The 17,871-nt window shown below is 36.0% G+C and overlaps 2 protein-coding genes across 2 annotated transcripts; one reads left to right on the forward strand and one right to left on the reverse strand.

Annotated features, from left to right (window-relative positions):
- The first annotated feature begins 287 nt into the window (after nucleotides 1-287).
- Nucleotides 288-830, forward strand: LOC104649734 (protein DNA-DAMAGE INDUCIBLE 1-like). The gene has a single exon (XM_010329270.1). The coding sequence runs from the start codon at nucleotides 288-290 to the stop codon at nucleotides 828-830; it is 543 nt and encodes a 180-aa protein (XP_010327572.1).
- A 4,285-nt stretch (nucleotides 831-5,115) lies between these two features.
- Nucleotides 5,116-12,185, reverse strand: LOC101267657 (HVA22-like protein k). Its single transcript, XM_004248672.5, has 8 exons — nucleotides 11,908-12,185; nucleotides 10,876-10,934; nucleotides 10,626-10,723; nucleotides 9,883-9,934; nucleotides 9,727-9,790; nucleotides 6,281-6,376; nucleotides 5,798-5,870; nucleotides 5,116-5,624 (listed from the first exon to the last, which is right to left on the reverse strand). The coding sequence occupies exons 1-8, from the start codon at nucleotides 11,917-11,919 to the stop codon at nucleotides 5,515-5,517; spliced, it is 564 nt and encodes a 187-aa protein (XP_004248720.1). The 5' UTR covers nucleotides 11,920-12,185; the 3' UTR covers nucleotides 5,116-5,514.
- Nucleotides 12,186-17,871: the final 5,686 nt, after the last annotated feature.

Here is a 17,871-nt window from a genome sequence, read left to right on the forward strand (position 1 = left end):
GCGACAAGAAGCCCGGAGATCGTGTCAACACGGTAAGGGATTCCAAGGATGGTTGCTTCATATGCAAAGGGTCGCATGGTTACAAGAGATGCCCTGAACTGAAAAGTCTTGGTGCTATACTCCGTGAGCGGAAGGAAGAGAAAGCCCAAGAGGAAGTCGGGGAGACTAATTAGTTGGGCGTAGTAATCCTATGCGGGGCTGTCATCGAGCAACCATCGACGAGTCTAAGGCAAGATAAGCCAAGGCAAGCGGTTCCGAAGCATGCTGACAAGGGACTTGCGAAGTCTATGGCGTGGGCTCAAACGGTTGACATCACGGTCAATGGGAAGATTGCTCGTGCGTTGGTCGACACCGGTGCGGAGGTCAATGTTATGACCAAGACGGCAGCAAAGAGGTTGGGGTTGCAATATACTGCAAGCAACGCCCAAATCAGAACTGTCAACGCATCACCGACTCCCATAGTTGGAGTAGCGCACGGCGTGAACATCATGGTAGGCGATTGGCAAGGGAAAACCAAGTTCATCGTCGCCCCCATCAATATGTTTGATGTTATTCTTGGACAGAAGTTCTTCCAGCAGCGCCATGCAGTAATCGATCCTCATCTCGAAAAGTTGACAATCATGGAGAAAGGAAGGGAACATACAGTTCCCATGGTGAAGGCGCAGGCAACGGAGGGACAGGCTAGGCTGAGAGACATGAAGCTCGAAAGGGTCGACGTGAGAAGAAGGTTAACACCAGCAGCGACCATTGCAAGTTCGAGAGAAGACAATGGTGCTGGAAAGTCCATGCCACCGGCAGTGAGAGGGTTCCGAGTAGGAACGCTGACATGATGAAGAAGCCGACGGAGCACTTGCCTCCGTTGAAGGAGGAAGTTCGGAAGATCGGGTCGAGAAAGGACGGGACATCGATGAAGAGGCTGCTCGAAGGGATTGATCGAGTACGCGAGTTGATGGTCGCCCGACAGAACTCAACGCCGATACGGACGCAATGCGACGCGGTCGTCGCATCATCAGGTGGGGGAGTTTGTCACAACCCACCCGATACCCAGGCAGATCACGACCCGTCTAGGCAGCCAGCAGCCTGTGCAGGGGGGACAGACAGCCCAAAATGGCCAGCAGGCAAAGGGGCAGGCGTCCAAGCAGGCAGCAGACAGAGGGTCAGGAGTTACAGCCGTTACAGGTAGTTTCAACCGTTTCATCAGTTACGGCCATTTCAGCAGTTACAGCATGTGAAGGGTCGGCAGGTTCCAGCCTTGGAGGGGCTTGTGCAGGGCCTCTGGAACGTGGGGCAGACTTGGGAGCAGCTAGAAGTCCCTTTTTGGAAGACTTAGAAGCATGTCTTGTGGGCATGGCTTAGGGGCTTGTATATAGTGTAGCATTTGTTTACTCTTAGTGTCTAGAGTAGTATAAATAGGTAGCCAATGTATTTGTAATACATCTATCAACCAACATATCAATACAAGTCTTTTCTTCCAAAAATCTGTCTTTGTTTTCTCTTTCTAAGTTCTCTTAGCGATCCAAGTAGAGGAAGGCTTACTTGAGTCTACAAGATCGTGCAAGAATCGTGAGTAGACCGTCAAGTGCCGCACTGAGTATTGTCCGATTCAAAAAGTCCGTGACAAAAGGCTTGCTCCGAAGCGACCGATGATGCTTGAATCGCTAGCACATCTCGAACAATCCTAGAAAGGGTCGAAAATTGTTTTTCACGATTCTTCCACCAATTTAATATTCGAGGTTGAACTCCTTCGTCACGCCTAATCTTTTCCCGTGCCTGGTTGAAATATAAATCAAAATCATTATTAGTTTCATCACTTTCAAGCTCAAGATATTCATCCATCGTATCATCCGTATCATCACTTTTAGGCTTAGAAGATGAAGGTTCAACTATTGGAATATTTTTTTCCATAACTTTATATGCATTATATAAATCTTTAACTTTTGTATAAATGCTACTTTTACATTGTTCAATACTAGGAGTTTCATCATCTTTAATTTCTAAATTTTTATAAATCTTTTCAACCATTCTTTCAACACATCTTAAATTATAATTTGGGTTGAAAGTAGTAGCAGTCAAATAGATTTGAGGAATAGGGAAAAAATATTTTTTGAATTTTTCAATCATAAAAGCAACTGAATCTCTAAAATGTTCTTTTCCTTTAATATTTAGCAAGTTCAATTGAAATAACACAAATATTTACTAAAACAGAAGAAATAGTAGGATAGTATAGACCAGAACATTCATTTGTTGCTTTATAAAAAACTTTTAAAAAATCAATCAGTTCTTTTGTATTTTGCCAATCTTCAAAGCCAATTCTTAAATTTGGATCCGCATTATGAGCATCAAAAACTAATTGTAGCGGTTCTTGATAAACATAAGCAACTTGAAGCATTTCAAATAAAGAATTCCATCTAGTGCATATTTCTTTTGGAATTTTTCTATATGCAAGTCCACATTCATTACAACGATTTTTAAATTCAGTAATTCTAGCTTTTACTTTAGCTTTAAAAATCCAATTACAAGCAAGTCTAATTTTTTCACAAGAAACTCCAAATTGAGAAATACCATCTTTTACTATTAAATTATAAACATGTGCGGCACACTTAATATGAAAACAACCATTACCAATTGGACAAAGTCTAATTTTTAAATAATCAACGGCACTTAAATTATTAGAAGCATTATCTAAAGTGACACTCATTATTTTATCACAGATTCCATAATATTGTAAAATAGAGCCTACTTTTGATGCTATATAAGAATCGGTTTTATTTTCTTCAACATATTTATACGCTAATATTCGTTTTTGCATGTTCCATTCATGGTCAATCCAATGGACAGTAAGTGTAAAATAATCGTTACCATTAGGACTACGTCCCATATCAGAAGTAATAGATAACCTACCATCATAATAAGCAAATAAACAACAAAGAAAATGAGAATATTCTTTTTGATATTTAAAAAGATCACTTTTAATTGTATTTCTTGGAATACCTTCATAATCTGGGTTATATAATTCTCGAATATAATGAACAAAACCAGGATGAGAAGGAAATTAAAAAGGTAAACCACAAACAGCAACCATTTTAGCTAATGTGCGGTGTGTGCTTCGACTAGCCGGGTTAGACATATTTAATACACCTTGAACCATATTAGAACCTCCAACACCCATAGAACTTTCGGGTATGGGTATGCCATTTCTATTAGCTCTTTCTATATCATCTAGGCGAGCAAATTCTTTATTACACTTTCGTAAATGTGTTCTTAGTCGTCCCGTTCCCCCTTGTGTACCCGTAGTTACGTGTTTCATTACCAATTTACATTTAGTGCACGTAACAGTAGTTTTCTCCTCATTTTGTATCAAAAATTTCCATACTAATGATCTTTTAACACGTACAACAGCGACATTTGAAAAAGTAGGTAAAGAGGGGACTTCGGTAACCGGACTAGTCGGGGTAGGGGTCTCTTCATCTTCCTCATTTATTTCTACTTCTTCTTCTAATTCTTCTTCAAAATTATTATAATGTCTATTTAAAGACTCATGATCTACTTCATCTTCAGAATTAAATTCAATAGGTCTTGGTGACGTAAAAAAAGTTTCATTAACATGAGTATAATCATTAGTATTAACTAAATATCTAGGTGGCAAATTTTTAGAACAAGAACTACTTACTCCTCCCTTTTTATTTTTTAATTCCGACATTGGTCTTTTACCACTATTTCTTTCCGAATTCATGTTAAAATTTAAAATAAATAAATATTAAGAGAAAAACAAGCAAAATAATATAATAAAAGAGATAAAATAATTAAATTAATAAACAAATAACAATTAAAGTTAATAGTTGGAACGAATGTACCAAACGTCTACGTAAAAGTAGACGTATAACCAAAGCCGGATTTGATAGATGCCGATTGTAGCTTCCGAAATTCAAACTTCAACTCAATATCACAATATAATAATTAATAATTTATGAGAGATTTATAATTGAGAGTTTGAGACTTTGAGAGATTGTATAAGTATTGAATTTGTGATTTAAAATGGAAAAAAATGGTACATTTATAGTGTAAATGGGTTAGAAGGGGGTGAGGGGTCATATTTGACCGTTTTGGGCCCCAGCTCAACGGCTAGAAGGGCCCAACGGTCATATAAAATGGTAACATTAAAAATATAAAAAAAATAATAAAAAACTGGTTAAATCGGTTCTTACCGGATCAGACCGGACCAGAACCAGTTCTTACCGAACCGGTTTTACCGGATAAAAAACCAGGAACCGGTCCGGTACCCGGTCCTGTACACTAAAAGACCGGTTTCTTACCGGTTCAACCGGTACCGGACGGACCGGTATGGGAATCGGATTAGAACCGGACCGGACCGACCAAAAACCGGTCCGTTTGCCAGCCTTAAATTTGACTAATATAACACTACTATAGCAAGAATATCGCGTCTACATAACTTTTCAATTGAACAAAATGGAGTAATTATTAAGAGCAGAATTAAAAAAATAACTAATTATTTCTAGATTATTTAAATTGTCAATTAATCTTAGACACCTATTTCTAATATACTTGCCAAACGTTTGTAGACGGAGGAAGTACCTCTCATCTTAGACTAGAAAATATTATGACTATTTAAAGAGGAATTTTGATGATCATTATTTAATCAAAATATTTTAAATGTAGTCTTGCAATTTATTTTATTTATTCTTTAAATCTTCCCAACAATGTTTAACTTCTAATTGGGTTCACGTGTGCATATGAATAAAGCAAGTGGACACACCACCATAAAAACGCAGAACATTTTCAAAGCTTTGAAATAATCGAAGAATAAGGGACCTCAATGGTGAACAAAGATACTTTAACATGTTTCTATAATAAATATAATATACAAATGTGTCATTTAATTTGATCTTATGCTTCTTCAATCTTGCTGTCATTTAATTTGATCTTATTTTATATTTATGCATCTTCAACTTTGAATATAGACAAATAGATTAAACTTGCATAAAATTGAATAATAGACATAGAATATCACGTAAGACGCATATGTCTATTTGTTCAACTTTATATAAATTTAAATATTTACTTGCGCACACTCAAAAATTGAATGTCATGTATACGTGACATAAGTAGCTGTAGCAGCTCTAAGCCTTTTATGCTCAACATATAGTTTATGATCATTGTGTCATATTCCTTGTGGTAATTAGTGACAATAAAAAAAGAAGAATTAGAAGCACATAAATCTATCTGCGCAGTAACATACACAATTCTTGCTAGTATACTACTACTTAGTAATTATTTCAACCTAGAGAATGAAGGGTGAAACAATCCTAGCAGCAATTGAACAACTAAGCTAATGGATCTTGAACAAAGTGGAAGCAACTACGTACAATATCACCGGAAAATCAATTTGGGAAGTCGTAAGAGCCCTAAAAGTTCATACTGTGAGACTCGCTATGCAGAATAGATCTAATATCTAAAGAAACCATTGCAATGATCAAGTGGATCTTGAGTTAAGCATCACTCTTCATCATCAGAATCAGAAGTGTCATATTGTTGTCTTCGTTCTTCAATTGCACCACTCACGTGCCTTCGCTCAGGGTGAATAAAACCTGAAGCAAACTGGTTGGCTGATAAGAAGAAAAAGAAAACTGGTTAGCACATAAATAGGTAAATGAACACCAAAAGGACATTAGTGATTGAAGTATATAGTAATAATTAAGCAACAGGTAATACATGAAAGGAACGATTCATATCTAACACTTGAAATAGTAGCAAATCCCAAGTGTACTTATTTGGCTACCTGATACGAAGGTCCTCATCAGAAGTGCTCTCACGAATTTGATTTCAGCTTGATGCATGCTAACAAACTTGGACTGCAAGGCCAGGAATAGTGCAGGTCAAATGACATTGCAAAAACAGCTGCTTGCAAATTGGACCTTAGCAGGTGATTAGCTTAAGAAAATTAAAGAGTCAACCAGGTAATCGATACTCATTATAAGACCTAAAACCAAAGTATTACATCAAACTGCTCAGACCAGGGTGCAGATCTGATGCCATCACAGCTCATCAACCAAAAATGAATCAAGAGCATAATTCCTTACTCTAACCTCTAACTTGAAGACACAAGCCCCCAACCCCTTGCCCCTAACCCCCACATGAAGAGGGAAAGAAACCAACAAGAGCCAAAAAGTAAGAAAGAAAGGGGAAAAGGAGTGTGTGTGTGTGTGGGGGGGGGGGGGGGAGGAGGGGGGGAGGGGGATAGGAAGATGAAGTTTATCATTACCATTTGACCATACAAAAATCCAACTACTTGGTCCAGCCTGGCTTGATGCTTCAAGAGGAAAGGACGAAGGTGAGTCATATACATTTGCCTTGCCCCCTGTCAACAGCAAATTTTTAAATATATTTTAGATTGTTCTGCCACATCTGGTAGTGTCATGGAATCTCTATACTATTCATTTAGTCCAGTACACATCTATAGGCAGAAAGTATAAAGCAATACATTTAGGCAGCAATGGATGAAAGACATCCAAAATTTGTGTAAAATCAACGCTGACAAGCAAAATCAAAATGGCAAAACAAGAAAAGAGACACTAAGTTCTGACATACAATAATATGTTCTTAACGTATGCTTGTTTTTAATCAACAACTCTTAATGTATTATGTTTTATATCCTCTCTTTTTTTTGTCTTGGACCTACCATGATGAAACATGAATTCATTGTGTCTGCGTAAAGCTCACCAAGTTTCCTAAAACCTTGCATTAACATATTTAAAGTGGTCAAAGCATTAGGAAGCAACCAATAAAACTGATTTGGAACATTCGCGACATATGATTTGTGCTTTAACAGGGCAAACATGCATCCAAATGAAAAAATTCTCAAACTTAAAAGAAAATTTGGCTTAAAACATGAAAGAGAATCAAGATCTATATTGCTCCATTAGTTAAACTCACCATATCTATCAACAAAATTTTACACATGGTCTACTTAATAAAATATGTAATTAGCGAATCTAAAAGTGAGTGCATAAACTTGTAATCTATTGTTTTATACTACTCTTTTTCAGCACATTAATCTCTCCATCTTTATTAAGGGTAGAAGTGAAAATTAAAAATTAATCATATCTTATTTTCTACAATGACAAACTATTTTGGACCAATTATTATTAGTAAGCACGACAATTAAAATGGACCGGAGCGTATATGCCTATAATTAAGTAATTAATACTAAAGGGAATTGGTAAATATATGCTTCGTATTCTCTAAGTTAAGAAATAATGTCTAACTCCACCCTAAATAATTTGTTCTCCAAAAAATCCAAGAAACTATGACAAACAAGACTGCTTCCAAAACTATTGCTGATGCCCAATGAAACCAAATACCATTGTTATTCCAACAATCTAAGTAACTCTAGCAAACAACAGCGATTCCAAAACCTCTGTTGATCGGGCTCTCAAAAAATACTGCCGCAACCGTGTCAGATTTCTCCAAAAATGCACTACTTCTGGAGGATGCCCCATGCACCCATTGATATATTTGAAGAGTCTCGGCAACATAGTCCGAAATTACTCTCAATGCTACAAATGTCACTACTTCCTTGTAACACCCCAAAAGTTCCTAGCTCAGATCAGATCAGGAGAACCTCAGAATCATTCCAAAGTCTGCAGAAATTCTGTGTTTTAGGAGCGCCATCTACAGGCTTTAAAAGGTACTACATACCGTCGATGGTAGTCATAAACCAACTTCAGAAACAGGGAAAAGTGGTCTAAGATCTACGAGTTAAGTTTACGGTTCTGAACAGGACAAGCCTGGTTTACAGGTCGTAGAACGTTTTATGGACCATAGATTGGTCTCCTAAAATCGAACTTTAGAAACTTCTCTAATTTCTACAAATAGGGTTCTCAGTCTGTGGATGGAATCACAGACCATAGATGGCCTCGTAGAACCCTGGCTAAGTCAGTTTCAATCAGGGTCGTTTTGGTTTTTTTTCCACTCTTTTAATCATTATACTATTAACCTATTCTAAATGGGATGAAGGGGAATTTAGTGACCTAAACCCTCCTCTTTCACGCACAACTCCCCAAATCAGATTTCCTCTCTCAAGTTTCCTCTCAAACAAGAACTAGAGTTTCAAAGCTTCAAAACTCCATTCAAGAATTCAAGTTAAGGTGTCCATTCCAGGTATGTGGAATTTCATCACTGGAGTTCATTTCACCCATTGAGTTTCAAAGAAACCTCAGATTTTATGTTTTCTCTACAACTTGGGTTTTACTAGAATTTTCATGGTTTTTCAATGCAATTCAGTTCCTCATCATGATAAGCCTTTAAATTACACAATTTTACCTATAATTCCATATTTTTGATGTTATTACATGGACCCTCAATATACAACTATACTCATGACTCAGAATTACTATGTAATTTCAGAATGCATATTATCAGATTATCAGGTTTCATGATTATAGATACTTCCAGATAAAGTGTCTTTCAGTATTATCAATAATTAAATCATGATTCATGAGCTACTCAGTTATCATCAATAACCAGTATTATTTCAGTATTACAAAACTATTACTGTATCAGTTAATTGCATGTTTGTCCTTGGGAGTCTTAGCACCGAGCGGAGTTAGGGTTGAATGCTCACGATCAGCGTCCGTTGGATTCTTTAGTACAGAAATCCCTTAGTCCCGAAATTGTGTGTCACCGTAGGATTTAAGGAGTGTCCCACAGTTGAGGCTCCCTAGTCTTTATAGACATTAGCTCAGCTCAGGTCAACCTTTATACCTTGGCAAAGTGTATTGAGCTCTTTTGATCTGGATTATACATCAAACTCCATGTGGTAATTCACATGGTTATATGTCGGTTAGTATTTACCTCCCACAGTCAATCTATCAGTTATTGCATGACCAAGCATTCAGTTGTTCCAGTACAACATATTATCAGATTTTATGTTATCTTCTTGGTCAATGCATCAGTATGTCTCTTCAGTTTAGCATGTTCAATATTTATGTTTATCATGTTTATCCCGCATACTTGGTACATTCAAAAAGACCACATACGTTTTGCCTGCATTCTTTGATAATATAGGCCCAGACGTTCAGCACTCAGCTCGCGGTTAGTATGGATTCCAGTCAATGTAGCAGCAGTATTCGGTGAGTCCTCATCCTTTGAGGATGACCATTACTTTTAGTCATTCAGTAATGTTTCTTTTAGTTTTCATACAATTGGAGTTAGCTAGGGGTTGTCCTAGCAACTCATACAACTGGAGGCTTTCGGACAGTTAGTTTAGATTCAGCTATGTTCTATCAGATGTTTGTCTATTTGATTCTTAATGGACTGTTCAGTTTCAGCTTCCGCGCAGTATTTCAATTATCTTCACTTATTCCTCTTATGTTAATCTTGGGGTCGTATCAAACAATAAGGTTAGCTTGGGGTCACTTGTGGCTTAAAGCATCATGTTACGACTAGGGAGTAGTCTCGGGTAGTGACTTTCACCCTGCTGCTCCTATTTTAGTCGTCCTACCATATGCTGAGTCATTCCCCGAAGTGTCAAACATTGATATTTGCCAATAAAAATTATAAGTAGTGAGAAATTCAATCCAGGAACAAAGTATGATTATGTGCAATCCCTTACATGGGAGAATTTAAGAAAACAAAATTATAACAGAGAAGGATGAATAAAGAACAGCAGGGACAAAGCAAGGAAAAGAGAATTTGCTTTTAGCTTACATCAGTAGTAGGCAGTTGAAGCCAAACAAGAAATGCAAACTTCATGTGGTAATAAAGTGGAAACCTGATAAAATTAGAAGAGAAAAAACATCAATAGGATTAAACTAGCAGTAACAGTAGAAAGATTTAAAAGTAAAATGAGTTAAGGAGCTATACCAATAGAGAAATTTATCGGTGAATAACTCAACAACACTGAAAGACCCATAAGCTGCAAGCAAAAGAAACCTCTTTCAGTTCTAAGAAGAATTTCCAAAAAAATGCAACCAAATTTTTCGGTAACCCAAGGGTACATGAAGAGAAACTATCAAGGAGTTAGACTGAACATTATAATACGAACATACAATCTGAGCAGGTATGCTACATAAAAGTGAATCACAATAAATGCCCACAGAAAGTAGATATGCCTAGCATGTATGAAAATTCTAGTCTTAACTTATTGCAAAATTCAAACATATGTTGTTTGTTAGAATCATTGCAATCATTATCGTTTTTTAGGTTGTTTGAAGGTAAAATTCAATAGATGCTTTGAAATAGTAATAGTAATCATCCATGACTTTCAATACAAAATTCTAATGTTCTAGTATATTTAGATGCCTAAATATATATTCTCCATAATCCCTCCCGAAAACATATAAACAGTTCTATGTCGTATTTTTTGGTTAAAAACAGTTCTTTGTTTAATAGATAGTTCTTTCACCTTGTAACTAAATTCAACAACAAGAAGTATCTATTAACTAACCAGGGGATATTTGTAGTTGTTTTACACAGAAACTTGAAATACTAAAGGGAAAAGGATAAGAGACTGCATCTTAAGCAAAAGTAAATAGCGTACGGTTGTTGTTGTATACTCAAAGAAGAAAAACATTAAGAAAGAAAACTAAATAAACAACAGTACAAACCTGCCCAATACAGTAGCCACTTTCTCTGCTCGTTTTCATCTCTTCCCTCAATTGCCTTAAATGTGGAATAAACAGGTAAAACAACCCCCACAGAACAGCTGTAAATGTCCCATATTAACAACAAATCAACAATTACATAAGCAATCTTCTCTTACCTTCCCCAAATAAGAATCATACTTTTAATTGATAAACAAGTTCTCATATAATCATAAACAATAGTTCGAGTAAACAAAATTAAATAACAGCTCACCATGCTGTCCGCACAACAATATTAGAAGCCAGTGGAGAAAAAAGAAGTCTCAATCCAACCTGCATTGAATGGAATTCACATTCATATAGTTGATACGTTCTAAAGATAACCGGAGAAAAAATGCACGAAAAAACAAATCAATTTCTTTTGCTGGAACAGTAAGAGCAGCATTAACTTATAGAACTAATTCCACAATTCAACCAATGAAGTGCCAAGATGCCAAAGATTAGAATGCAACAAGCTCAAAAATATGCACCAACAGTTTAGACAGAAAGATGATGTTACAGTGATTTTCGAAGACACTTCGATACAAATTCCTCGGACATGTTATAAAAGAAGTATCAAGTGTGTTGCCTTAACCATCCGAAATAAAAAAAAGCTAATGAACAAAGAAAAGAATAAAGTAGTCCAACACTTGAAACATATCCACTCCTGAGGCTGCTTTTGGGCTAACCCAAAGGGTGTACCTAGTGGTCAATGAAGCCATTAAGAGCCATAAGATCTCAGGTTCAAATCCCACCGGAGATAAACACTAAATCATTCCTTCTCATCTATCCTAACATTTGTGGATAGAGTTTACCTTGTATATATTGCTCGTAGGAGGTGACATATATCATGTGGAATAAATTGAGGTGAGGGAAAACTGGCCCAGACGCCATAGTCATTAAAAAGGGCTGCTTTTGGTCATCAGAGTTATTATCAAATCTTAACACCATGGTCATTAAAAAAAGGCTGCTGCATCTTTATATCACCGCTGTTTACTATATCAACACTAATGAATCCACTCCCAAATTCTCCAGAATAACAATCAACACCTCAATCCAAAACTAGTCGAATTAGACATGTGGGTGTCCCAAAAACAAATTCATTAATCATAGAAAAATTAACAATTGCATAACAAATTGAAAGAAGAATAAAAAATTAAACTGAAGATCCCAAATCAATAAAAAAACAATTATCTATGTCAACACAGAAATAAAAAATTCAAGGATAAAATAGATGCATAAGAAAAGTGTAAAAAGGAATAAAAACCTCGGGATCCATCTAGTCTAGTTCATACAACTGAATCTTTGTAGCCAGAGTTGAAACAATCCTCGCGCAGTTATCACTTCCCCAGTAAAGGATTGGGAAAACAATAACAAGTTTTAACGGAGGATTTTGAGGTCGCCTTTCGACTCACTAACTCGACACAATTTAACCCAGCCTATTATTTTGGATGGAAAAATAATACAGTATGATCAAGGCGGTCGATAATGTTAAAAATTGATGGTTAATTAAGGTGGCAAAAGCAAATTTAATTTATTTAGTCCGATTCAATTAATTTAAATTTAGATTGGTTATACATTCCTTCATTTGTATGTTTAATTCATTTTTAATCCATTAAAAATTGAATTGGTTATAAATTTGTTCATTTGTATGTTTAATTCATTTCAACCCATTAAAAATTGAGTTGATAAGTAATCAAAATGATTTTTGAAAATTTTTGTCAAAAGTATTTTTAATTTATTTTATTTTTTGATTTTATATGATATGTATAGTTATAATAAAAAAAATAATAGGTACTACAAGCTTAACAAATAACAAATAAAGCTATTAAACCTTGGTAAAAATTAGACAGTTGCCTAATCCATTTTAGCTCAAACAAATTTGAGTTGGGTTGTGTCTTGATCCATTTTGACCCGTACAAATTTAATTCAACGTCCAATTGTCACCCTAAAGTTACTCCATCTATCCACAATTAAATATCATGGATTTCTTTTAAAGTCAAATAATAAAAATTTTGACTAACATTTTACGATGTTTATTTTCATCATATTGATATGCAAAAAATTACAATTTATAGTACATTTCATATAGTTTTTGAATATCTATTTTTTTTAAAAAAATAATATCGAATTAACATAATCTAATTTAACTTTAAAAATTAGTCATATTTAACTTTTAAAAAATGTAACATGACAAATAAATGTGGACAGAAAAAGTAATAAATACCTCTTTAATGTTATTTGAACTAAAATGAGCTTAAGAAAAAAGAAAGATGAAATAATAAATAGTAAGATTGAGTGAGTGTGGTCCCTTATCAAGAGGTACACATTAGAAGTTAAATGTGCACATACTAGCCCTGGATAATAATATCATCAAAAAATATTAGTCTAGCATAGGTAATCCTAGGTTGTCTTGTTTCAATTCTTTGTAAGCATGCATTGAAGGAGTTGATTAGATGGTAGGTGCATTAAAAATCTTTTCTTTTTTTGCTCTTTCTTTTGTCAACCAATCTGCAATCCTATTATACTTCATGTATGTGTGAGACATCCTCAGAGTTAGCCCTAACATAGGTGTATCCTACTCAGGACTTTTATGAGGAATTGTGTATCTCATGATGATCTTTTGGAGCTCCTCATGGATAGGGAAGGAAAGAATAATGTCGAAGTTTCACTTGTCATTTAGATAGATGTCATTGATCCTAAGGTTATCATCCTAATTCGTAAAGAAATCATATATGGATGATATTGTCAATATCATCAATATTTATTTCACGTTAGTACAGACTTTAATTATTACTATTTGTATGTATCTTAATTTCAATTTAATTGTCTTGTTTATTGCAATCAATTATACATTTTGAACCTTGATAACAATTTCCTAAAACCACCAATGTGCAATACAAGTGCTTGCCTTGTGCACATTAAAATGAGGGTTTAAGAAATTGTGTAGATCTATCGCAAGTTATTCAATAAAAGTACAACAAAGTATAAGGACACTTAGTACCTATGAGACTATTTTGTATCTGATATTGTTATATAGCTGTTAGTTTGATAGTGAACTCGTGCAATGTATTTTGCTGAAATAAATTGAGCATTTAGTCTACCTTCATATTTTATGAGGATCCTTGGTAGTTTATTTGTCTTAGTATAATAGTCTAAACTCTTTATTTTTTTTAAATTGTCACGATTTCAAAAAAATTTGATACTTAAAAAAAATACCTTTTAAATCTTGATATGAGTTAAAGAAAATTAATCGGCCTTCTTGATCATAGTAGTTGACGGGTTGAGCAATTTTCTCCCAACCACTTATAAGTTAAGGGTTCAAGAATGATAAAATAGAAGAAAATCTCTCATCAATAATATAGATATTCTATTTAAGGCTCATCTTGTTCCTTTACTAAATAAATTGGTTCTCTAAGGTAAATTAATTATTTTTCAAAATCTTAGTTTTTATCTTTAAATTCATATAGCTAAAAATAATTTTGATTAATTCCGACCTAAGTTAAATTGTTTTACTAAAAATATTTTCCGATTCGACATATAATTTTTCTAATGAACAGATAATTGAAAGGATTAACTATCAATATACCTTTCACTTTGATTGTATCAGCCAATGACTCATGCAGAACAAATATTCTCCCTATTCAAAAGAATAACTTTTACCAATTTAAGGATTTCAAACTAAAATTGTGTTACTAGAACTTGTATATATCATTCATTTCAATTCAAGTTATTGTTCATACTTCATTGTAATTAAAATAAAATCTTTTGAACCTTGATAGAATTTTATAACATCACTAATGTGAAAAGTGTGTTGGGTATTAAAGGTATGGACAGGAAATGAAGGGTTGTGACTCTCCTGAAGGGTTGTCACTTTGTCGGAGGGTTGTGACCTTTATGAAAGGTTGTGTCCTTTCTAAATGGTTGTAACTATTTAAAAGGTTGTGTCTTTTCCATAGTGTTGTGACATTTCTGGAAGGTTGTGATAGAATGTATGCCTTCACTTACTAAGTAATGGACCAGGTCCCTTACTTTACTTCAGAAATTACCAGAAAGTTAAATGCAGTAAAATCAACACAATGATGTTACGTGGAAACCTCCTTGCTTAAGGGAGTAAAACCACAACCTGTCTCACAGGGTTTTCAATCGTTTTCACTAATCTTCAAAAGCAAAAGCGAAATACGATTACACCAAAACGTAAGAAAGAGTTATCAATCTTACCGTTAAGCAATAGTCCTCTATTGCTCAACAAGCCTAAGTAGAAAAAACAATCTACCCACTAAGCTATCCTAACTGGACAACTTAGACTTTATCACAACACACCAATTCCTTTATTGATTTAGGAGTGGTTTACAATTTAAGAACAAGAGAATAAATTCCTAAACAACTAGAAGAAAAGCTCCAGATGTTGCTGTTGTCCTTGGAATAATTCTGCCTTTGCTTTGTGTAGCCTTTGCAAGAGTTCTTGAAAAGTTTTTATCAAGTTGCAAAAACTCAACAAAAGTGTTTAGGAAAGTGCCTTTTATATGGGCAAGTCACTTTCCTAAACTTCTTTGCCATTGGCTGGAAAGTTCACACTTTCTGACGCTATCGGGAAGTGTGCACCTACTTTCTGGACCATCTCCAGCTGGCAGTTGACTGGCTCGTCATCATGAGAGCCTGGTACCTCTACTAGGTCCCCGAGTTTGTTTCATCTGCAATACTTCAAACAAGACACCTGCAATACTCAAGTAGAAAACCCGGTACCTTTATGAGGTCCCTAAGTTTGTCAAATCATCAAAACTACAAATAACATTTTCCCCCTTTTTGATGATGACAAACAATGATATGATCTGAGATCTTCACCAGAAAAGTCCCCCCTGATTGTGTATTCCCCCTTACTGTATATTCCCCCTTAATGTATTCCCCCTTATTTAGCTACTTACAGTTTACTTCCCCCTTTTGGCATCATAAAAAAGATATGCAGTAAACCATTGAGTCAATAGATACTGAACAAGATCAGAGCTAACAGCAATCAAACAGTAGAGGAAAAGCATTCACAAAAGACTATAGGAAGAACAGCAAAGGAATAAAGTAACCAACATGCCATTATAACATAAATACATTAAAAACAAACTAAAAATCCATTAACACGGTGATTAGCCACACAATAAAAGAGACACAGGGAAGGATTGATTAACAGTTTAGGAAGATGGGGGAGTTTTGGATAGGGACTGGATAACAAGAGTGAGTCGTGCATTGACAGCATCATTATCCTTGATGGCCTTTTCTTGCAGGGCAGTTATCTTCGCCTTCAACTCATTGTTCTCTTCCTCCAGGGCTTGTACAACTGAAGAACCAGGTCCCTCACTCTGTGCAGTAAGCAGCTCTGCTTTGAGTACAGCAATTTCAGCCTCTTTACTACTCAGTCGCACAGTGAGTTCTTCAGTCTCATGTTTAAGTTGATCCAGGTCCTCAAGAAGTTGAGCCATCTTGCTTTTTGGTTAGACTCAGGCTTCAATACATTCACATTCAAACAAGGTATGCTCAGAGATAGTTTGTTTAACTGTCCCCACCTTTCCAACACCAAGAGGAATCTGAAAGTGTTTGAATACTTTAGTGAGAAAGTATCCATACCTCATTCCATGTACTCCTTTCCTCTCAATAACTGTTTTGTGAATGTGTTCAATCATGAGACTAGGAAGGCACAGAGCCTCAAAGCTGCACAACCTCTCCATGACGTACAAGTCAGCAGCAGTAGCAAGTGTTCTCTTTTCAGTGCGAGGGAGAATCACTTTGTTGACAAACTCGAAGACCAGCTGATAGTCACTCTTCATAATTTTCTTATAGATCCCAGCAACCTTGGTTGTGGGAGTCTTAGAAATCAGAGATGCAAATTCTGAAGAGCAAGTTTTTCCCTGCACGGACCGGGTCCCCTCTGTAGGCACTCTGAGGATTTTGCCCAACACCTCCTCATTCAAAGAAATAGCAACATTGTTCACACGTGTGAGAAGACTCCCATCTTCCAGAAATTGAACATTGTAATAGAATTCATGAACCTCTTCTTCATGGAGGATGGGGGAATTTCTTGTTGAACAGGTGCAGCCAAGACTGGATCTCCACTATGTCATGCAGAGAGTCTATGCCCGAAAGAGTAATAATCCCCATATCAAACACTCTTCCAGCGAGAACTGCTTGTTTCCTCAGACTGTCAACTACTTTCTGCAAGTTGACATTCTCAACTTTCCTGGCTTGAGGACCATGTTCCTGTGTCCGCTTCCTCTTCCTTTCAGATTTCTTCCCTTTTGACGGTGACTTTTCAACCTTCTTTGTAACCCTTTCCCTTTTCTTTTCTGACTTCTTCTTGTTATTTTTCTTTTCAACCTCTTCTCCAGACAACTCAACCAATTTTTCTTTAGGTATCCTAAAATTTGATACCTTGAAGGTTCGTGCAATTCTGACTGCAGCAGCAGATCGTGCACTTGCCTTCAAGGCATCTACCATCAATTTTTGTGCAGCAGACCTTGTATTAGGTCGTCTCTTAGGATTCTCCTCCACAACCTTTTCCTTCCCTTTTCGACTCTCCACCTTCCATTTTAATGGTGCTTCCTCACTTGCAGATTCAGATGAAGAGGAAGAAGAATACCGCCCTAAATCGGGGGTTTTATCTAAAATGGGTTGAGAAGGCCTTACCTCTTCTCTTTCCAGGGCGTCAGTATGTTCTGCTCTGGCCTCTTCTCTCATCATTGCCAGACTCTCAATCACAAGTTCCTCACTTGCTGCCAGGATATTAGACTCGGAAGCCCTGTGTTTTGGTAGGTCTCCCTCAAACATGTTGTCAGGCAACATGTCTTCACATGGACCAGGTACTGAAGAAGTGTTTAAATCGATGGAGAAGAAAGGGTTATCAGGAGTATTTTGTGGAGAACTGGGTGGGGGAGGAAGTCTGGCTTGAGCACTTGTTGGAGAATAGAATGCAAGGGGCTCAATTTCACTAAGGGCATCCAACATTTTCTTAGAAGAAGATGAAGAGGAAGACATGTTTGTGATACTGGAAGGTTTTGTTTAAAAGCAAAAAGGAAGAAGAGGACAGATTTGACCTTTGAATTTGATAAGCCTTTTGATAAAAAGAGAGAAATAAAGTTAAGAAATAGATGAGAGTTCCAAAAAGAAAAAGGCCTTTTTAAAAGAAGTGAAAGGGTGCCAGGTCCTTGATTAGATGCGTCGTTTGAGGGAGAAACGATTGGACTTA

This window comes from Solanum lycopersicum, chromosome 10 (assembly GCF_036512215.1).
Source record: "Solanum lycopersicum chromosome 10, SLM_r2.1".
Taxonomy (NCBI): Eukaryota; Viridiplantae; Streptophyta; class Magnoliopsida; order Solanales; family Solanaceae; genus Solanum; species Solanum lycopersicum.